This window comes from Equus caballus, chromosome 16 (assembly GCF_041296265.1).
Source record: "Equus caballus isolate H_3958 breed thoroughbred chromosome 16, TB-T2T, whole genome shotgun sequence".
In the NCBI taxonomy this organism is placed as follows: domain Eukaryota; kingdom Metazoa; phylum Chordata; class Mammalia; order Perissodactyla; family Equidae; genus Equus; species Equus caballus.
The window spans coordinates 58,076,397-58,098,780 of record NC_091699.1 but is presented as its reverse complement, the minus strand read 5'-3'; the positions used below and the strand labels follow the sequence as shown (position 1 = coordinate 58,098,780).

General features: G+C 46.9%; 1 protein-coding gene across 4 annotated transcripts in view; it reads right to left on the bottom strand.

The window, feature by feature from the left end:
• The window catches only part of SCN5A (sodium voltage-gated channel alpha subunit 5), a 99,267-nt gene that overhangs the window by 33,920 nt on the left and 42,963 nt on the right, over positions 1-22,384 (bottom strand). For all 4 annotated transcript variants that reach the window (XM_023619740.2, XM_070236858.1, XM_070236857.1 and 1 more), the window contains 6 exon segments: positions 21,659-21,838; positions 20,647-21,018; positions 15,557-15,689; positions 14,369-14,607; positions 2,233-2,406; positions 772-1,128 (listed from right to left, as the gene is read on the bottom strand). In XM_023619740.2, the coding sequence (XP_023475508.1) occupies positions 772-1,128; positions 2,233-2,406; positions 14,369-14,607; positions 15,557-15,689; positions 20,647-21,018; positions 21,659-21,838 (1,455 nt within the window).

Here is a 22,384-nt window from a genome sequence, read left to right as displayed (position 1 = left end):
GATAGTTGAATGACTGGAAAAATGGGTAATGGATAAATGGATAGATGGATGGGTGGGAAAGTGAATGGATGGGTACACAGATGGATGGGCAAATGGATGAATGAATAGGGGTGTGTGTGTGTGTGTGTGTATGAATGAACGGGGGATGATGGATGGGTGGCTGGCGGACAGATGAATGGATAGGTGATAAAGCGATGGATTGGAAAGTGAACAGGTAGATAGGGGTTGATGAATGGATGAATGGGTGAATGAGTAGATAAATGGATAGGAGGATTGGTAACTGAGTAGAAAGACTGATGGAGATGGACAGATGATGGATGGGTGAGTTGCTGGGTGAGTGATTGATGATGGATAGATGGCTGGATAGGTAGATGTATGGATGAATAGAGGGATGGAAGAATGAATGGGTAAGTGAACAGATGGATTGATGATAAGTGCATAGATGAATGGGTAAGTGGGTGCACAGGTGGGTGAATGGGTTAGTAGATAGATGGAAGGATGGGTAAATGAGTAGACGGATGGATAGATGGGTAAATAGATGGATGGAAGGATGGGTAAATGAGTAGATGGACGGATAGATTGGTAAACAGATGGATAGGTGAGAGACTGATAGGTAGACAGATGGTTTGATAGATAGATGGCTGAGTGAATGAACAGATGGATGGAAGGAAGGGTAAGCTAACAGACAGACAGACGATTGGATGGGTGGGTAGATGGGTGGATGAATGGATGGGTAGGTGAGTGTGTATGTGAGGCCACTGGCCAACTTACCACAAGGTTACCAATGACCATAACAAGTAAGAAGACCAGCAGGCACAGCGACTGCCCAGACACCTCCATGCAGTCCCACATAGTCTCGATCCACTCGCCACAGAGGATGCGGAAGATGATGAGAAAGGCATGGAAGAAGTCCATCATGTGCCAGCGGGGCAGCAGGCCTGAGTCACTGATGCGGTACCTGAGCTCCGAGTAGTTTTTGCCAAAGAGCTGCATGCCCACCACGGCAAAGATGAACACGATGATGGCCAGCACCAGTGTCAGGTTTCCCAGCGCCCCCACTGAGTTCCCGATGATCTTGATGAGTGTGTTCAGGGTGGGCCATGATTTGGCCAGCTTGAAGACACGCAGCTGTGGAGGCAGGAATCCTTGTGAGGGGCTCTGGCTCCTGCTGCCTATGGACACCCTCACCCCGTAGCTCCTGCCTGAAAACCCGGGGGCCCTAGGAGGTCACTGACACCTGTTCCTCCAAGAGGAACTATTTCTCTCCACAGCCTGAGGGCAGCTTCCTTGGGCTCTCCTCTGGGAGTGAGGACAACAGCTCCAGCATCCTCTCCCCAACTCAGCTCTTCTCTTTGTCCCCACACTAGCCTCCTATCCACCTTGGTCTCACTTCTAGGAACTTCCCCATAGAATCCCCCAACATGGAATGTTCTTTCTCTTTCAGATTCATCTTCATCAGACATCCTTCTGGGCTGGCTCAAACCATCTCTGACTTGTCCAGTCACCTCCTTATTTCTCTCCTCTCAGTTATCATAGAGAAAGGGAGCCAGCATTTACTGAACACCTACTCTGCCTTCCTAGATCCCAGTGAAGCCACCAACAGAGCTCGGCCCTTCTCCAGGAAGCCTTCCCTGGCCTACCTCCAGCCCCTTCTCTGGACCTCCCGGGCATTTTGAAATGCCTTAAAGCATGGGCCACGGACCGGAGCTTTGGCATCACCTGAGACCTACTGAATCAGCATCTGCAGTTTAACAAGATCCCCAGGAGATCTGTGTGTGCATTAAAGTTTCCAAAATGCTGATTCCAAAACCAGCAGGCAGAGCCCCAGATGGGCTGTCAGTAGACCTGGCTCCACCTGTTACTTGCCATGTGGCTTTGGGGAATTGTTTCGCCTCTCTGAGTCTTTGTCTCCTCATCTGTGAAATGGTGATGTGATAACACCAGCCCCACTCCAGGGATCCTGAGAGGACTGGAGGAGTCATGGTGAACCATAAAGGGCTTGGCCACCCCAACTGCTCTTCTGGAGGGATTTCTCTTTGTCTTGCCCACCTCTGAGCCTCCACATCACCAGCCGTGGGCCTGGCACCCAGGGGTACCTAGCAAACAGCAGTTGGGTGAAGGCACGACGGATCAAAGTTGGGGTGACTAAGTGGTGATCTCAGAGAGGGTGTGCTCAGTGCCCTGGCCCACCCCCCACACCCTGCCGCCCCTGCGGTGGGCCCAGCCGGGTACCAGGCGGAAGGAACGCAGCACCGACAGGTTGCCCATGCGGGACAGGCCCAGCTCCATGAGGCTGAGGATGACGATGATGCTGTCGAAGATGTTCCAGCCCTGCTGGAAATAGTAGTAGGGGTCGAGAGCAATGATCTTGAAGGTCATCTCTGCTGTGAAGATCCCTGTGAAGACCTGAGGAGGGAGTGGGAATCAGGGGTTCCTGACGTTTGAGCTGGAAAGACCCGCTGGCCAGGAGGGGCACCCTGCCTCCTGACTCTTGCTCTAGCAGGGGCCCCCTCCTGGGCTGACAGCTTTGACTGTACCCAGGCTCCCAGTGGGTGCTTGCTGGGCCATGGCCCAGTCCCTTGGGGATACCTCTGACCTGATGTCCCCAGTCCTCTCTACTGCTCACCAAGCATGACCCGCCGGCCTGGCCCTCAGAAACAACTGGGCCCATCGCAGGCTCTGCAGAGACTCACAGTCTAGGAGCCACCCGGGGTCAGGGGAGGCTGAGGTGGGAGGTGACACAACCCAGCCCCAGACTCCTTCAAGCCCATGTCACCACAGGAAGTGCCCTCGCTCCACATGTGCCAAATACACGCATTTCCACCAACACCCATGGCTCTCACGGCTCAGGGCCTTTGCCCACGCTGTTTGGCTCCCTCCTTGTCCACATGCTGAACTCTTCTCCCATTGTTTCTTGAGGGCCTAACCAGTGCCAAGAGCTGGGCTTGGCATGTGTTGTTTCTTTTAATATGTCCAACAACCTGATGAGGAAAGTGTCATTAATCCCATTTCACAGGTAAGGAAACTGAGGCACTGAGAGGTTAAGTAACCTGCCCTGGGTGAAGTAGCCAGTAAGTGTGAGAACCAGGAGATGAACTCACTGCTGTCCTTCAAGATTTAGAGCAATGACCTCTCCCTTCCGGAAACATTCCTGAGGTAGGCAGAGGCTGGGCTTCACCTGGTTCACTGACTTGAGTCCTAAGCTGCCCAGCCTGGGCCAACAGAGCCGTGGGCCAGAAGCCCGTTGTCTGGCAGGCCAGGAAGCTGTGACCACGGTTGACTGCTCCGGGTTGTGCCACTGCTGTGACGGGAGCATGGTTCTGAGAGGAGGGGATACCCGGGGAAGGGTTGGCTGGGGGAGGCTGGGGGCTATATACAAGGCCTTCTTGGAGCTGGGGGCTTATCCTGAGGGCAGTGAGGAGGCCCTGAGGTCTTCTGCAGGGGAGGGCTGAGGTCAGAGCGCCAGGTTACCCCTGGGGCAGTGCTTGGGCTGCAGTGGCTGTTGGGGAGGTGGAGGTGAGAAACAGCGGCCTGCCTGAGATGCAGCACGGCTGAGATATCTCGCCAGGGTCAGCAGTCAGGAGGGGAGGGCACCCACCCTGAGAGGACCCTGTGAGGAAAGGAGAGGAGGAAAGGCCTCTGCCTCTGTTGGTGGCCACAGCACCAGCCCTTCCCCACTCTGCTCAGATGAGGCCCCGTGGGGGTGGGCTGGGTGCAGGGGATTGCTGTTGGCCCTGGGGGCGGGGTAAGGAGGGGTGGCACGTGGATGGCACCTCTGCAGTGCCATCCCAGGCACCAACCATCAGCCTGGCCCTCAGGACTTCAGTGGTCCCTCTAGTGATTGTGCCCAGAAGGAGCTGTTCCTCTATCATCTGGGGTCTTGGGGAAGGGTGAAGCCCCCGAAATTCTCCAGTCTCAGCTCAAATTCCTGGGCTGCCTTCACATGTGGAGAGGCATCCTCGGGTTCTGCCCTTTTCTCCAGCACCCAAGCCTGTTGCCGGGTTACGTACCCATGACTTTCGCACCCTCTGACCCTATCTCCTACTACTCTTCCAGCCCTGCTTGCCTCCTTGCTGTTCCTGCCTCAGGGCCTTTGCACCTGCTGCTCCCTTTTCCTGGATCATCCCCATTCCCTGATCCACAGGACTCACTCCCTCCAGGTCTCTGCTTAAAAGCCACCTAGTCGATGAAGAAGCTTCTTGACACCTAAACTCCTGGCCCCTCCCACCAAACTCCTTATCCCTCTTCTTTGCTTTACTTTTCTTTCCCTCATATACCACCATCTGACATACTATATACGTAGCTATATGTGAGATACTATATGTACTGTGCCTTGTGTGCCCTGCTAGGAGCGGGTCCACCAATATTTGTTGAATAAACGTACAAATGGTTGGGCCTTTGACCTTCAGTGCCTGGTGTCCTGCAGCACCCAGTTCCACTTCCCCATCCTCTGGGAGGCCTTCCTGATGCAGACAGAGCCCTCATGTGGCTGCACTCCCTGCACCGGGCTTCCCCGAGAGCCCCGAGGGGTGGGGCCTGGGTCGCCCTTTCCTTTGACCCCAGCCTCTGGTCTCCCCTGGCCCCTGCCCGAGCAGGCCAGGGTGGGCGTGTTCTTAAGGCCTGTTTGACAGACCCACGAGTGCCAGCACTCATTTCTGGAGAAAGGAGCTCAGGAAAGATCCCCGGCCTCACTTTGCCCGGGATCGCAGGCGGTGCTGGAAGTCTGGGAGAAAAGACAGCACAGGCTCTTGGGGCCTTTGGGGAAGTGATGAGCAAAAGAACCGACAGCCTCACCTGGAAGCTCTTTAGAAATGCAGACAGAATCTCAAAGACCCCAGACCCGCTGAATTAGAATCTGGTTTTTGACTAGATTCCCCAGGCGATCTTAAGTTTGAGGAGTGCGATTTTTGAGCACTGGTTCTCAAACTTGGTGCACTTTGGAATCACTTAAGGAGCTTTAAAAATACTGATGCCTGGGTCCCACTCCTAGAGATTCGGTTAAATTGGACTGAAGTGCCCAAGCATCGAGATTTTTAAAAACGTTCCCAGGTGATTCTAACATGCAGCTAAGCTTGAGAACCACCGCTGTAGAAGTCTGTGAATTTTGGTGCGACTTCTCCTTGCATCTCTGGCTTTTTACCGCCATCTGATCAAAGCTGGATGGTTTAAGATGTGCAGAGAACGGCAGCCAGACCTGGTTTCCAAAGTAGCGTCTGCCACAGTGTGATCTTGGGCCAGTTTCCTCATCTCTCCGACCTTAAGTGTCTCCATCCATAAAATGGGGATAATAATAACTCCATAGGAGGTTTCTAAGAATCAGAGCTAACGGATGTCAAGTGGACGCTCAGTGTGAGAGGGCGATTATTGCTATCATCAGCAGCATTTATTACGAATGCTGACAGCGGCCGAGAGCTCCAGGCCCGGGCAGGGGCTGCCTTCAGATATAAACAACATTGTACATTTTACACACTCACTTGGATCTAGCACACAGAGGCCATGAACATGCAGAAACACGTCCCAGGAGGTCCACTGAGCCATCAGGGCAATGGTGGCTTCTCGGAAGTGGGGGGACTTTTGGGAAACCCCAAACTCTCCTGACCTTGGCATTTGTCTTTAATGGAATCATACTGTTTATACTGTAAGCTTGCTTTTAAAACATAATACCAGTGAACATCCTTCCATGCCAATCGAACATGATCTACAGCATCATTTTCTTTCTTTTTTTTTAAATAGTCGTGGGATATTCTATTGGACAGATGTGCCATAAGGTTACATTTGCCTATGATGGGAATTCTTTTGTCTCTTAAAAACATTGCCATAGTAAATATCCTTTCACATACATGTTTTAAAATAATCTGCCCCATTCTTTTCTTCGGATAAATATCTGGAAATGGAAATGGATAGTCATTGAGCATTTTTACAGATTCTGATATACACTGCTAAACGATCCTTAGATAGGTTTTAACCAAGTGCACGAGCTCCTGTGAGTAACTGTCTCCCCACAACCATGCTCAGATTGGGTACTCGCGTCCCATTAACCTTTCCAATCCAACAAGACAAAGGCCATAGCTTACTGTTGTTTTATTGGACATTTCTTTGATTTTTGTATTTCTTCTTCTGTGAAATTGCCTGTTCATATCTTTTGCTTATTTTTTTATTAGAGTGTTTGCCTTTTTCTGCATGTTGTTTATAAATACACTTTATACATTAAGGCTATTATCCCTTTATCTACATATTGCAATGATTTTCCTGGTTTGTCATTGTATTTTTAAAAATTATTAAATATTTTAAGCATGTAGAATAGTATAGAATAATATAATGAGTGCCTTTGTACCCACCACCAAACTCTGCCAAATATTAACATTTTGCCATATTTGTTTCAAACCTTGTTTTATTTTTCCTTACAAAATAATGGCAATGACGTAAAGAGCATTTACCATATGCCAGGCACTGTTCTACTATTTTACATACATTAAATCATTTAATCCTCACAAGAATCCTAGGAGATACGTATAGTTGTCATCCTCAGTTACAGACAAACTGAGATACAGGCAGGTTAAGCCACTGGCCCACATGATGGAGCCTGACGTTAAACCTAAGCTGCTGGCTTCCACCACGAAGTCTTAACCACCATGTGTTGTCACAGGTAAAACTGAAGCCGCATGGTACTACATTCACTCCAAGGTATTCACTGTCCTGAATTTGATGCTTATCGTTCCCACGCACATTTTTACAATTTTAATGTATATTAACAATATATAGTATTTTTGCATTGTTTAAGGTTTATATAAATGCACCATGCTGTATGTATTCTTTTTTGCAAGTTCCTTTTATCTTAACTTCAAGTTTTTGAGATTCACCCATTTTGATGTGGTTGTATTTATGCTAATTGTGCACAGCAGTTCATTGTATGAATGCACCACAATTTATTTATGCATTTCTTTAATGTGTGGACGGACAGTTACATTGATTCCAATTTTCCCTATGACTAACAGTGCTGCAAAGAACTTTCTTGTACGTGTCTCCTTGTACAGGCATGTGGGACCTTCTCAAGAATATATATCTCTGAAATTGTTGTTATAGGGTAAACACATCTGTGATTTACCAGATAACTGTACAATTGCTCCCCAAAATGGTCATACCAAATCCACACTTGCTACAAAGTGTGAGTTCCCACTGTTTCACATCCATGCCAACACAGAGAGGTTTATTTTTGATTCTCTTACAGGTGAGAAAGAATATCCCAGTGTTGCTTTAATTTGCATTGCTCTGTTTCTTTTCATTTGTTTATAACCATCTGAATTTCCTCTTCTGTGATTTTCCTGTCATTTCCTTTGTCCGTTGTTGTGGTCATGTTTTTGCCACGGGGTTGTCCTTCTTTCCCTGATTGATGTGTCAGCACTCAATATATATTCTGGATTCCAATACTTCTCATAACATCGATTTCCAGTTTGTTGTAGTGATTTACTTTGCTCATCATATCCTCTGTTATACAGATATTACAAATTTTAACATAGGCAAATTGATCAATCTTTTCTTTCATGGTATAAACTTTTTGTATTGTTGAAGAAAGCCTTCCCAACCCCAAGGTCTTAGATATTTTTTCCTATTTTGATTCTAAAAGATTTAAAATTTTGCTTTATCCAATTTAGGTATTAAACCCAGCTCTCCTGCAATGAATTAGTGAGTATGGTGTGGGGAGGGGTCTAAATTTATTTTCTTCTGTAAACACATAGCCATTCTTTCCAGTATTGTTTATTGAATAGTCTACGCTTTTCTGCTGATTTGTAACGCCATCTCTGCTTTTTAACAAGACTCTGCATGTGCATTTCCTATTTCTGAGTTCTCAATTCTGTAGTACTGGTCCATTTTGCTATCTTTGCACCAATACTATGTTTTAAATTACTACAGCTTTGTAATATATCTTAATACATGGTAGGGTAAGTTCCCCATTTTAGTACTTAATTTATCTTGACAGATTCTGCTTTTCCATATGAAGTTGAGGATTACTGTGTCAAGTCCCAAGGGAAAAAAATGTGTTGAGATTCTGATTAGAATTACATTCAATTTAAGGTAATTAAAGTTAATTTGGGAAGAACTGATATTTCTACAATATTGGGACTTTCATCCATGAACCTGGCATATCTCTTCACTAATTTAGGTCTTCTTTTATGTTTTTCAATAGTTTTATAATTTTTTTCATATAAAATTTACAATCTTCTGGTACCTTTATTACTAGATTCCTCACAGTTTTTTATTGCTCTTTTAAGTGTTTTTAAAAATTACTCTCTCCAAATGATCACTGATGGTGGCTAGGAGCAGAATTAATTTTGGTATATTGGCCCAGTGCCTACCAACATTGTTGAACTCTCTTATTAGTTTTATTAGTCTTTGTGTAGATTTTCTTGGATTATTTATACAGATAACAATATATCTGGAAAATAATGTTAGATCTGCTTTCCTCCTTCTTCTCTTACCATGCTGACAAAGACCTCCAGGATAATTTGGAAGCAGGGAGATGGCACAAAGCTGGTGCCACCCAACTTCAGTGGTGATCCCAGGAGCTCCTTTCAGAGTGTGGTGGGCTCTTTGCCAGGCTTGTCCTAGGATCCCCTGGAGAAGGGCTGACTCTGTGTTTACCTGGATGGAGCCACCAAGGCCTGTCTCTCAGAGTAGGGAGACCGTAGCTACATTCCCAGCTCTGCCACCATTATGTCACATGGCACATAGCTGGAGCTGTAGCATAGCAGTGTAGCGCACGGGGTAGAGCATGGGCTCTAGATACAAACTGCTTGGATTTGAATCTCGACTCTACCATTTCCTGGCTGTGTGACCTTGGCTAAATTATTTGACCACTCTGTGCCTCTGTTCCCTTATCAGTAGAACAGGGATAATAATAATAGCATCTCCATTACTGGTTGTTATCAGAAATTAAGCGATTAAGAAGTACTAGCTATGATTACCACCAGTTTCATCATCACCATCTGTGTTTGTTCCCGACCAACAGGAAGGCCGCTAACATTTCAAAGTTAAGGATGATATTCACTGTCAATTTTTGTAGATATTTTTGTTAGATTATTTTAATTTGCCAAGAGTTCATATCACAAAGCATTTAATTTTATTAAATAATTTTCCCACATGTAAGAAAAGATCATATGTACCTGGCATAAACCCACCTTGATCATGAAGAGCTTTTTCTTTCTTCCTTTCTTTTTTTTTTTTTTTGTGAGGAAGATTGTCCCTGAGCTAACATCTGTGCCAGTCTTCCTCTACTTTGTACGTGGGACACCACCACAGCATGGCTTGGTGAGCAGTGTGTAGGTCCATGCCCAGGATCCGAACCTGTCAACCCCAGGCCACTGAAGTGGAGCACATGAACTCAACCACTACACCACCAAGCCGGCCCTGAGTTTTTTCTTTCTTTATTTGATTTTTCTTAATTATACACTGCTGGATTTGGCTTGGTTAATTTTTTTCTCTTTTCTTTATGGTCTTAAATCTCTTCTTGGTGATCTATATTTTTCTAGGAAAATTTTCACTTAGTCTGTTTAAAATTTGCTGGCATTAAGTTTTTTATAATGTCCTTTTCCCATGTTTTAATCTCTGCTGTTTGTGTAGTTATGCCTCCTTGTCCATTCTTAACAGGATTTACTTGTGCCTTCTTTTTTTCCTCTATTTTAATCTTGCTGAAAGTTTGTCTATTAGTCTTTTCAAAAAATGTTTTGCTAAAAAAACTTCTCCCTGATGAATCTTTATTATTTTATTAATTTCCTGCTCTTCAATTTTCTTTGATGTTTATACTTATTCTAACTATTTGAATCAAATGCCTGGCTCATTCATTTTCAACTTTTCTTTTCTAATATATATACTTTAGGCTATAAATTTCCCTCTAACTACTGCATTTGCTGCAACTCAAAAGTATTTTCATTCTCTTTACATTATAAGCTTTTATGCTTTCCATTATAACATTTTCTTTGACCATGAGTTATCTGGAAGTATACTCTTAAAAATTTAACTTGTCTTCTTAAAAAGTTACTAATTTAATTGTACAATGCGCAGAGAATGAAAGATACATGATACCCTGTCTTTGCTTAGACTTACTTTGAGATATAAAATGCATTCATTTTGTAAGTGTTCCATGTGTATTTTCTTTAATTGTTAGGTGCTTGGCTCGGCACATTCATAAACTCAAGCTTTTCATTTCTGTTATTCAAATCCTGTATATTCTTGCTAAACTTCTGTCAGCCTGACCCATCAATTATTGAAGGTGGTCTCTCACTAAGATTGTGGACTTGTTAAATTTGCCTTACTGTCTGCTTTACATATTTAGAAGCTATGTAACTTGGGACATACAAGTTTAGAGTTCTTATATATTCCTAGTGAATCGTTCCTTTTATCTGTGCATTTTGGACCTCTTATCCCTCAGTAATACTTTCTGCTTTAAACTTTATTTTGTTTGATAGTAATACAGCTCCATCAATTTTCTTTATAGTATTTTCTGGGATATTGTTTTCTGTCTCTTTTTCTTCAACCCCTTTTGGGGATTTGGGTCCTCATATTTTGGGTATTTTTTTGTAAAAAACACATAGCAGAGTTTTATTTCTTTATCAAAGTGACACTCTGTCTTTTAAGTAGTGACTTTAACCCACCTCTATTTATTGTGATTTCTGATATATTTGTATTTACGTCTACATCTTATTTTATGTCTTCTATTTTTTGGTTTCTTTTATTTTCTCCTTTCCTTCCTTCTATTGGATTGAATTTTTAAAATTCTCCACTTTCTTCTCTACTGGTTGGGCAATTAGGACCCTCCACTTCTATCCTCTTAGTGGTTTTAGTGGTTACCTAAAAAATTTTAACACAAGGCTCTAAGTTAATTAATTTTTCATAGCGTATATGAACTTTAGACTTCATTACCTTCAATCCCTGCTCCATGCCTACCTTACATGCTACTGTTGTCCAATATTTTAGTTCCTACTTTTTATACCCTCAAATCAGTCATCATCATTATTATTGTTGTACACAGTCAATGCTTGCTTATCTTTACCCACGTTCATTTCACTGCTTGCTCCATTCGCAGAATCTTACTTCTGCAATCATTTTACTTCTTTTAGAAGTACAAATTTTTGTTGTTGTTTCAGAGAGAACTCTCAGTGTTTGTTTAGTATCCTTTAAGTGGTAAGATGACTGGGTATAGAATTCTAGGTTGTCCAGTATGTTCTCCCAGCACTTTGGAATTATTATTCTACTGTCTTCTGGGTTCTATTGAAGATATTGGGGAGTCTGCCATCCATCTGACTATTGCTCCCTAGTAGGCAATATTTCTTCTTTTGGTTGCTTTATTTTGGTTGCTTTATGATGTCTTTGCTTTGATGTTCAGCAGTTTCATCTCATGACATGTCTAGAAATATTTATTTTTATTTATCCTACACAGGATGTATTATGATTCCTGAATTTAAGGTTCATTTATTTCATCAATTCTCAGTCATTCTTTCTTGGAATATTCTTTTGCTCTCGTTTTCTCCTTCTCCCTATTTCTCCTTCTGGAACTCCTCTCATTTGTATGCTTGGTCTTCTGAATCTGACTACATGTCTTTAAAGCTTTATTTCATATTTTCTGCATCTTTATCTCTCTGTTCTACATTGTGGGCATCTTTCTTAGATCTAAATTTATACTCATTTAATTCTCTCCCAGCTGTATCAATGTGTTATTTTATTTGTACATTGAGATTTTAATCTCAATAACTATGTTTTCCATTTCTAGAGATTTTATTTAGTTCTTTTCCAAAGCTGTCTTATTCCTTTATTATGTTTCTAATTCCTTCTTTTATGTCTTTAGTTATTACAAACATTCTTATTTTATCATCTCTATCCAACAGTTCTATTATGTGGCATTCTTAAGGGGATAAGTGTGCATGCGTGCATGTGTGTGTGTCTGCTGACTCTTGCTCATGGTGGAGTATTTCCTTGTGTGTTTTGTAATTTGGAGAATCAAACTTAGCTTGGGTTAAAGGCGGGTCCTTCCAGAGAAATTTGTGTTTGCTTCTTTCAGGGACCCCAAGATATCATCCCAGGATCACTTTATGTGTCAAGTTTTTAGGCATAGATTCTAGGAACACTCAGGTATAAATCTGAACTCCAAATGTGTATGAAGCCTAATTCATAGTGACAAGTTTCCAGAGGTTACTTTTTTTCTTTTTTCCTTCTGCAGCCCTGGCTGGGACTAACAAGCTTCCTTCTTTATCATTTCCCAGAGTAGATGTGTGGATTTTTTCTGGTTCACCATTTTACTGAAGGTAGGGTCATATTCTTATGGGGCAACTCAGTTCCAACCCCTATTCGCACTGCCCCAAAAACATGTCTTGTCTCTACATGTTCACTGAGATCCAAGCTCCCAGATTACCCAAATCAGCAACTCACCCTTCCCAGGGCAGCTACAGAACCATTTCAGATGTTTATCAATACAGTTTTTAAGTTACTCTTTGTTCTTGACGCTTTGAGATTTTTCTTACTTTCTCAGGAACTATCCCTGCATGTCAAAGGATGTTTGCTAAATTTTTAATTGTTTAATTGTTGAAGACTTTTCAGGTTTTCTCGTCCACAATATTACTAGGAACAGAAGTTTCATTTACTTTTGTTTATATGATGGGCTAAAAGTTAGTTAAATCTATCGATCTTCTCCTTTATGGAATTTGTCTTTAGTGACATGCTTAGAAAGGCTTTTCCCTTACCAAGATTATTTATCCATGCTTATTTTTGTGGTTTTGTTTCTTTACAGTTAATATTTAAACCACCTAGAATATATTAACTGCAAGACAATAAAAACCTTACATACTAGCAATAAAGCCATCCAAACAGAACAGAATATAGCTATAGTCCAACAACGTGACCTATTACTAATAACTGAACCGTAAGTTTAAAACAACTGCAACCCAATCACAACTCAAGGATCCAGTGAAGCCACCAGGGCTCTTCATCACCTTGACTTGCTGCTCAGCCCAACCCAGTGGCCACATTCCAATAAAACTGCATTCAACTGAAACCCTAATAACGACCATCTGAAGACCACCCAACACAAGGCAGGCACAATTTGCCAAAACACTGCTACAGACAGATATACCTTTCCCTTCTGTTTGCATATAGAAAAAAGAAATAAAAATAGAATTACAGCAAAATGGACTTACATTTGTAAAAAAAATTTGAATAGATCCTATAGAGAACTGTCTAGAGTCCTAGATAGGGAATGTAATAAGGGAAGAAAATCTCCACACTCCACAGCGTGGGGGACCCGCCTGCCTCTAGGGGCTAAGACAGGGCTGGGTCTGCAGTAAGACAGAGCTTGGGCCAAATGAGCCCCTCCCCCCACCCAACCTCAGTGGTGATCCCAGGAGCTCCTTTCAGAGGTTGGTGGGCTCTTTGCCAGGCTTGTCCTAGGATCCCTTGGAGAAGGGATGACTCTGTGTTTATCTGGATGGAGCCACTACAGCCTGTCTCTCAGAGTAGGGAGACCGTAGCTACATTCCCAGCTCTGCCACCATTATGCCACCTCTCAGGCCTCAGTTTCCCATCTTTAGAGTGAAGAGGCAGGATTTGAATTTGGTTTCAAGAAAAAAATCAGAATTAGAAACTAGACATTCTGGCTTCCAGAGACAGTCTCTTTAATAACAACAACAATGATAATAACCACCGTGATCATTCATTTTGAGTGCTTATTGTTTATCAAACTCTGAGCCAAGCGCATTACACACATTATCTCATTCAATCTTCATCAGCTCCCTATGAGGTTGATATTGTCATACTAATTTTACGTTTATTAAATTCAACAAATACTTATTGTGCCAATTACTGAGACTAAGTAATTTGCTTGAGGTCACAGACTTAGTAAGAGCTGAATCAGAATTCAGATCTGGCCCTGCCTGATTTACTCACTGCATCCAGCTATCCATCCATCCATCCATCCATTCATCCATCCTTCCCCATCCAACAAACACTGATGCTCACGTACTCCAGCTCTTCCTGTAAGAGAACTGCCTCTTTCTGCATACGCTCCCCTCCTCCATCTACTAACTGCCAAATCTCACATCCCCACGCATTTCAGGCTCACCTTCAATTCACTTTTGTTTTCTAGCCTCTGAGCATCTTCATTAACCTTTGTCTCCAACCTCTCACTTCCAACTACATCTCTCAGTTACTTCAAAGCTGATCCTGAGACTCCCTCCTCCAAGATGTCTTCCATGATGACTCTCACCCTCAGAAGATCTTTTGTGCTCTGAATCCCTCCACCCTTACCCATGAAGGCTGTGACAGCTGGCCGAGAGCCCTTCACACCAGGATGCCCATTTGAGAGTCAGCTACCAGCGGCCCTTACCAGGTTTCCGACCTGCAGCATCTCCTCGAATTCAGTTGTCATGTTGTAGTGCTCCAGCGCCATGAAGAGCGTGTTAATCACGATGCACAGGGTGATGGTGAGATCAGCAAATGGGTCCATGACCATGAACTTCACTCTCTGCTTGATGGACATCCACAGGGGGCAGCACTCCCAGATCAGGTAGCGCTGGGCGAAGCGGGTCCAGCATGGTGGACACTTGCGGTGAGACTCCTCCAGCTCTGGGGGGACAGCCAGTGAGCTGGTTTATTTTTGCTGACTCACTCCTGTATAACTCATGATATTCCAGAGAAGACGTATGACTTACCTGTGGAGACGACACGGCTGCCACAAGGCAGGGGACGGTTAGAGGGGCAGGGAAGGCTAAGGGAAGGGGTGGCCTGTGTCCTGACTCTTTGCCCGGGAAATATGAGAGAAAAGGGCCACAGGGACAGGAGGCCAGGATGGATGTAGGGAAAACCCGGACAGGACAGATCAGGACAGAAGTGGGCTCTCTTGAGACAACAGTCCCACACAGATCTGGGGACACTCAGGGAAGGATAGACTTAAAAGGATGAGACAACATCTCAGATTTGCAAGTTCACGTATAAGGACACCCAGGACAGAACAGGTGGGAATAGATATGGATACGTGGGACATGTTAGGACAGGCGGAGGGTGGCTGGGACAGGCTGGAAGGATGTGAATCCATATGGGACAGGAGGGAACAAGATGGGGGGGTGCCAAATTCAGACTGGAATGGATGCGGGGTTGCCTACCGTGGGACTGGCTGGGACAGATGTGGGAGGCCTGGAATAGCCTGTAGTAGATACAGGAATGGCTGGGAATAGGCTAGAACAGGCACGCTTGGGACAGGATGGTCCCAGGCAGATATGGCGATACTTGGGAGAGGACAGTATGAGGCTGATAAGCACCTGGGACAGGCCAGCACAGCTGTAGGAATGTTTGGAAGAAACACAAACATGGCTCCTGAGGATGCCCAGGAAAGCACAAGCTGAAACAAATGAAAAGACCCCTAGGACAGGCGACACAGACCAAAAAGCGTGGGACAGCTGTGGAGATGTCCAGGGCAGGCCAAGCAGATGGGGTATGCCTGGCTCAGGGCGGTATAATGGTGAGCGTGCCTAGACCAGACGTGGGGAATGTTTGGAGGGCACCGGGTGATGCTGACCTTCCAGGACGCTGGTGAGGACACTGACAGCGCTGAGGGCCCGTTGCCGCTCTCCTGGCTCCTCGAAGCCATCCGCACACGGAGCCTGGGGGCTCAGCATCTGGGGCCTGCCTGGCTCCTCCGACGGTGTGGTCTGGGTGCAACCAGGAGATAGTGTCAGCCTGGGGACGGGGTTCCTACTGGACGTGGGGCAGCTGTTGGACCTGGGACAGCTGGCCCACGCTCAGGTCAGGGGGGTCAAAGGGGGACAGGATGAGAGTCTTGATGGGACACTGGGGGCTGGGCTTCTCTGCTCTCAACTCCCTCTCAGTTAGTGACTCCCCTCACCCTTCCTACCAGTCATGATCTCCTTGTTCTCTTTTCTTCTTCACCGTCTCCCAGCAGTGGTGATTCTTGAGGGTGGACAGGAAACTCCATGTATCAAGTTCTATTACCCAGATTCTTTCATATACATTAGTACATGCAAAAACGATCTGGGAGTCTAAATTGACCACAAGCTCCCTAGAGTCAAGAGCATAAAGAAGCTAAAAAACATCTCCCATGCTCTAAGGTGACATTAATAGAAGAAGAAAGCACGATGCTTAGACATAGCTGGTGGGAGCTTTTGTGGGGCAGTTTGGCTATATCTACCAAGAAAATTTTAAATTGGCCCTGCAAGTCCTCATCTAGTAATGTAACTTCATAAATAATTATACACGTGCACCAAAAATAGACACACAATAATGTTCATTGCAGCATTGTTCCTAATACCATAAAAAAGAAACAGCTAATCAATAGGAAGAATATTAAAATCAATTATGGACACAATCCAACTCTGGACTCTGATGCAGACAATAAAGAGAACGAGACAGTTCCACGTGTGTTCTCAGGAGTGCACTTCCAAGACAAACTGTTTGATGAAAACATAAGGAAAAGACCCGGAAGCTCTACCCTGAACTGTTCACGTGGATGTATCTGGGGAGTGGGCTTGTGAGGGAGGGGAAGGAGAGGGAGAAGCTCCTTTTGCCTGGTTGGATTTGTTTCCAATGTGCTTGCATCATTTTTGTAAGTAAGAGACCCAGGCCTGCGAATGGAGACGTGGCGTGCCCTGATGGAGGGAGGTGGCACAGGTATTCTCTAGGCTTACTGAGAGGCCCCGCGGAACCAAGGAGGGCCCACAAAGGCTTCAGGTCAGCACGGCCCTGAATGACCCCAGTCCGTGAACCGGAGCCGGAGCTGCTGAAGACAGCACGCACGCTCGGTGTGCAAGAGCAAGGCTCTATAATCTCTGTAGGTCAGAGGGGAGACGGACCCAGGCTACCCCGGGTGGCAGAGCCAAGGCCTGTGGTGAGCACCAAATCAATCTGGGCTCAAGTTAAGCTCAACCTTTGCAATTGGTGAGAATGCCCCCAAAATGCTGCGTGGGGATGCAGTGAGCTCCCAGTCATGGAAGTATTCAAGCAGAGGCGCCTGAGGTGGCTGGTCTAACAGCAGTACGCTAGATCCAATGCAACCACAAATCTGGCCAGCTTAACTCACAAGCATGTCTTAAATTCTCCCACCTTCTCTCCTTCACCATCTGTGATCGTTCAGGTTATCATTTAGCCAATATTTACTCTTTCCTCTCCCACTGTGAGTGAAGAAAACCTCCCTGTGCTATCGATGACCCACTTGCTTTGGCCAATGGAACGTTAGTGGACGTGATGTGAACAGAAGCCTTAAATGTGCTTGTGCTATTTGTCCTGCTCTTGTACTTCAGTGATTGGCCATGAAAAGAGCTTCCCCAGCTAGCTGCCATCCTTTCAGACTGGGCCTCAGAACAAAGACAAGTGAGGCAGCCCTGAGCCTAACCCACAGGGTGGAGCCAAGCCAATGTGCAGTCTGAAGCACAGCTGCCCAGCCCACCCAACCGAGACCAGCCAAACCATGGTCAACCTGCAGAGAAGTGGATGTGAGAATAAAGGCTTGCTGTTAGCCATTGGCTTTGGGGGTAGTTTTTTACACAGCCTTATTGTGGCACTAGCTGACTGATACACCATCCCAGTGCAAGCCATCGTCATCTCTTTCCTAAAACTACTGCCACAGCCCCCTCACTGGCCTCTTCTTCTTTTCCCTCTATTCTCTACACAGCCGAAAGGGATTCCCTTAAAAAGTAAATCAGGTCACGATACACCTCTGATCAACAACTCCCCTACCCCACAGCTCCCCATCTTACTCAAAGTAAATCCAAACTTTTCTATCGCCTACAAGGCCCTGCAGAGTCCAAATCCTAACTCATCAACCTCATTTCATATATCTTTCTACTGTTTCCACCATATCAGGCCTGCCCTGCCCCTTCATCCCTTGAAAGTCTCGTGCCTGTTCCTCTTCGGGGCCTCTGCACTTGATGTTCCCTCTGCCTAAAACACTATTCTTTCAGATCTTCGTGGATGGCTCCCTAAAATCATTTGTCTGTCAATTTTAACGTTACTTCTGCAGGAAGGACTTCCCCGACGATTCTAACAGCCCCCATTCCCAACCCCACCCCTAGCAATTTTCTACCATGTGACCCTATTGCTACCTGGAATATTGACCCGTTTACTATCCATCTTCCTGACTACACTGTAGGCTGCATGAGGGCAGAGCTCCTGTCCATTCTCTTCACGGCTATAACCCTGGAGCCTCAAACACTGCCCGGCACTCGATGCAGCTGGCTGGTGCTGGGTAAATATCCGCTGGATGGAGAAATACTCAGGAGTCAGGAGGCTTGGGTGATGAGTTCCAGCTCTGCCCCCTAACTTGCTGGATGACCAGGGGAAGGAGGACAAAAGTCGAACACGTGGAGGGAGAAGGGCAGTTTAGTGGGCCTCCCTGCCCCCATCCGGCCCTCGGGGTCGGCGCTCACACAGACAGCCGGCAAAGAAAGTCTTCACCCTCCACGCTCAAACTTGATAAAGGAGATGTGAGCTGTCAGTCGGGTTGGCCCTTCCTGCCCCCACCACCACGGTGTTAAGCCCCAGCTTTGCGCCAACACTGAGCTTTGTTTTCAGAGGAGAACTGGGCAGAAATGTCTCACTGGGGACCCAGTGGAGGCAGAAAAGGCATTCCCGGGGCGACAGTCTGCTCATCTCTTCAACTTTTCAAATGTCTCCATCTTGGTTGCTAATTCCTTTAACTTTGCAAATGACCCCCTCGACCTGCTAATCCCTTTAAGGTTACAAATGGGCCCCACAGAAGTGCGAATGAGTGAAGTCAGAGTTCCCAGTAATGAAGTGTTTGGACTTGGATTCCTCCTGACATGTGCAGCACAATGAGATGATTTTCACCCTAATGAGATTAGGAAATTCTATTAGTGCTCTGTGGCTGACCTGATTCCACCAGACTGGGGCTCCAGGGCTGGATCTGTAGGGGGTTCTGCAGGCACCGGCATTCGGGGTTCCTGGCAAGCCAGACACCCACCCTCCCAGTGATGGCCAGGGGCCCTCCCCAGACCCCCGGGAAGCTGCGCTCTGCCCCAGATGGATTCCCAGGACCCTTCCCTTGACTCCCTGCTCCAGAGGGGCGTGAGGGCCCCAGGAGCTCTGCCCCAGGAGTCTTTACTCCTTCCTGCTCCATAATAACAATAATAAATAATAATAGCAATTACTTGAACATGAGGCCAGTACTGGTCTAAGCACCAGACAGGTCAGAACTCTTTTAGTCCTCACCACAACCAGCTGATGTGGATGTTAATTTTATTTCCACCTGACAGATGAGGAAATTGAGGCACAGAGAGATTAATTAACCTCTGCAGTCCCAAAGCTAGAGCAAGTGTCTGAGCTGGAGCAAAGGAGGCCTTTCGGCTGTGAGCCCCCCTCCACCTTCCTGCCCAAGTCTCCCTGGCCTGGCCCAGCTCCCTCAGGAAGTCTGCCCCCCTCCATCTTCCTGCAGGCCTTGGGGTCTGAGCCCCACGTTGGCACTTTCTGGGCACTGTGTTGGGAGGCAGGGGTCAGCAAGGACACCTGATGGCTAATTGGGCAGTCACCAGTCTGTCATCATGGGATCAGCAGACTGAGTGATCAAAACTGTGACTGGCCTTTCACTATCTGGCCGTTCCCTGCCACCTTTCTGAGAATAACTCCAACTCCTCTCCCCTTTGCTCCCTGGTTTCCAGCCATAGTGACCTGATAGCATTTCCTCCCATAGGCTAGGCATGCTTCTGCCTCAGGGCCTTTGCACTTGCTCTTCTCTAAGCCTGGAACATGCTTCCCCCAGATCACATAATGACGGTATATTGTCATGACATCATCACAACATCAACATAGTCATGCAATTCCTGATTGCTTTACCCATATCAGCCCATTAATCCCCGCAACAATCCTGAGGTGGGTAGTTTAAATCCACTTTACAGATGAGAGACCAAGGCACAGAGAAATAAAGTAACTTGCCTACAGCCATCCAGTTGGTAAGCTATGAGGCAGGATTCGAACCTAGTTTGTCTCCATAATCTGGGTGCTAAGCTGTGCCATACCACCCTCACAGTTTCAGAAGGCAGCCTGGCTCCCACCCTCGCCTCCTCCAGGTCTTTGTTTAAATGCCCCCTAACGAGTGGGGTTCCCTCTCCCCCTCCCTGTTTTGTCCTCCCACAGCACCTGTTACTTAGGCTCATATTGAGTTACCAGTCTATAAAGTACTGAAATATTTCCAACTGGATGAATAATTGATGCCCAAAACCCCATAAACATCCCCTTGTCACTCTGGCCCTTCTCCTGGGACCCCCTGGATTGTCCAGATCCAGTGACTCTACAGGGCTAACACCTGACACACACAGGACCTCTAGGACAGGTCCTGAGCCACCACAGCATCTCTGTGCCCATGCCTTACCAGTTGCTAAGTATTTAGCTATCATTCTCATTCCTCACCATTACACACCATGCATACATATTCTCCCTTCTTTCCCTGATTTGGTCTGTCTGCCCCCACTAGCATGGAAGCTCTTTGAAGGCAGAGATTTTCTGGTAGGTTTATTCACCCCCTGAGCCCAGCCCACAATTGGTGCTCAGTAAACACTTGGTGAGTATTTTTGGACCTGGCGCTGGGGACCAGTTTTGGAGTCCAGATCTGCCTAGTGCTACATCGCAGGGCTGGCTCACCGTGTCTGGGGGGCGCTCCAGCATTATAGGGCGGAGGAGGCGGCTTCCTGGGGAGGTGGCCTCAGGGTCGCCTGCCCCCAGCAAGGAGACCACCCCGTTGCAGTCCACGGTGCTGTTCCTTTTGCCATTGAGGGCGTGGCTGGGAGCTGAGGTCCCGGGACTGGGTTGTCCCAGGGCACTAGGCCGGCGCAGGGGCCAGGGCACCAGCAGCGATGTGCGGTGGCTCTCGCTGTCCCCTGCTGTGCTGTTTTCATCATCTGCAAAATCAGTTTCGGAGCCCAGGTCTCGCCGGCGAAAGGTGAAAATGCTCCCGCGGCTGGAGCGTTGCTTCATGGAGGTCCTGCTGAGCCCGTGGGAGATGCTGAGACGATTCTGAGGGCGTGCAGAGAGGGGATATGACCAAGACAGCTCTTCACATACCCCCTGCCTACCTCTTGTGGCATCGGCCCCCGTTCAACTTCTTGGAGCACTGAGGGCTTATTGCCTGCCACACGGGAACTGGATGGGTGCACCAGGGGGTGTTCAGGGAAGAGGTGTGGTGTTAGAGGAAGTCTTGCATCTTCTGGGATCTCTGCTCACCTGAAGCCTGTGCCTCTGAGGCTTTGAGATTGAAGCTTACCTGGGCCTGAAGGTGGGGCTAAGGCTGGGCACGGGGGCAAGGAGGCCGGAAGGCTCCTGGTGGTGCAGGCAGGCCTGGCCCAAGCAGGACCTGGGGCAGTCAGCCATGCCCCTCACTCCTTAGGCTCCTGCCAATCCACACCACGGGGTGTCCCCCAGCCCCAGTGCTGGGGACTTAGCTGAGCTTGGGGATATTATAACACTCAAACCTACTGTGTCCCTCTGCCCAGGGCTCTGCCACTCCAAGAATGGCCATGGGAAACAGGAAGGGCTAGGAAGGGGCTTGGAAGGGGCTCAAGGATGCTGTCGTTGGGGAGCACCCAAGGGGCTGTGACTGCCCCAGGGGCCTAGCATGGTGGCTGTGGTGGATGCCAGAGCCAAGGCCAGGGATTACCATTGCTCTGGGACCATCCTCCGAGTCGGACTTGGGGAACCTGTCATCCCCACACTCCTCCGTCCCTGAAGACATTCGTTTTCTCCTCTTGCTCCTTCTCTCACAGGTGGTTACTGGGGCCAAAGGGGACATCTCCAAGGAGCTGCGAGACACAGTGTCCACACCCCTTATGGTGAGAGCCTGGAAAAGGGTGGAAGAAGGGATGTCTTGGTTATGGAGACTGTGCAACCTCAGGCTAGGGCAGGCCAGGCAACTCTCAGCGTCTTGGTTTTCCCCATCAGTATGCGGACTTGCACACCTACCCCCAAATGGGCATCACAGAGAGATGAGCTCAGACAGACCCAGAATGTTCTGAGAAAGATCAAGATCCAGGGAGGAAGAGAGGAGTGGCTGAAGTGAAGAGGAACTTGTGGGAGAGAGGAGGGAGGGGGGTGCTGATGAGTAGAGGAAGTGACAGAACTAGAGGGCAGGGAATCTTCTAGAAGGTTCAGTTGGCCAAAACAGGTGCTGGGGGAGGTGGCACAGGACAGTGAGAAGAAAGTGGATGTGCACAGCCTGGCTTCTAACAGGCTTACTCTTAGTTAGCCTCCAGCACCTGCTGTGTGTGGAACTGCTAGTAGCCAGGGCAGCATCGTCAGTGTTTATTCTCTGAGTTAGGTCAGGCCTCCGACCCTGGACCTTTCTCACTACCCCACCAGAAGGCATCCCTGGAGTAGGGAAACTATG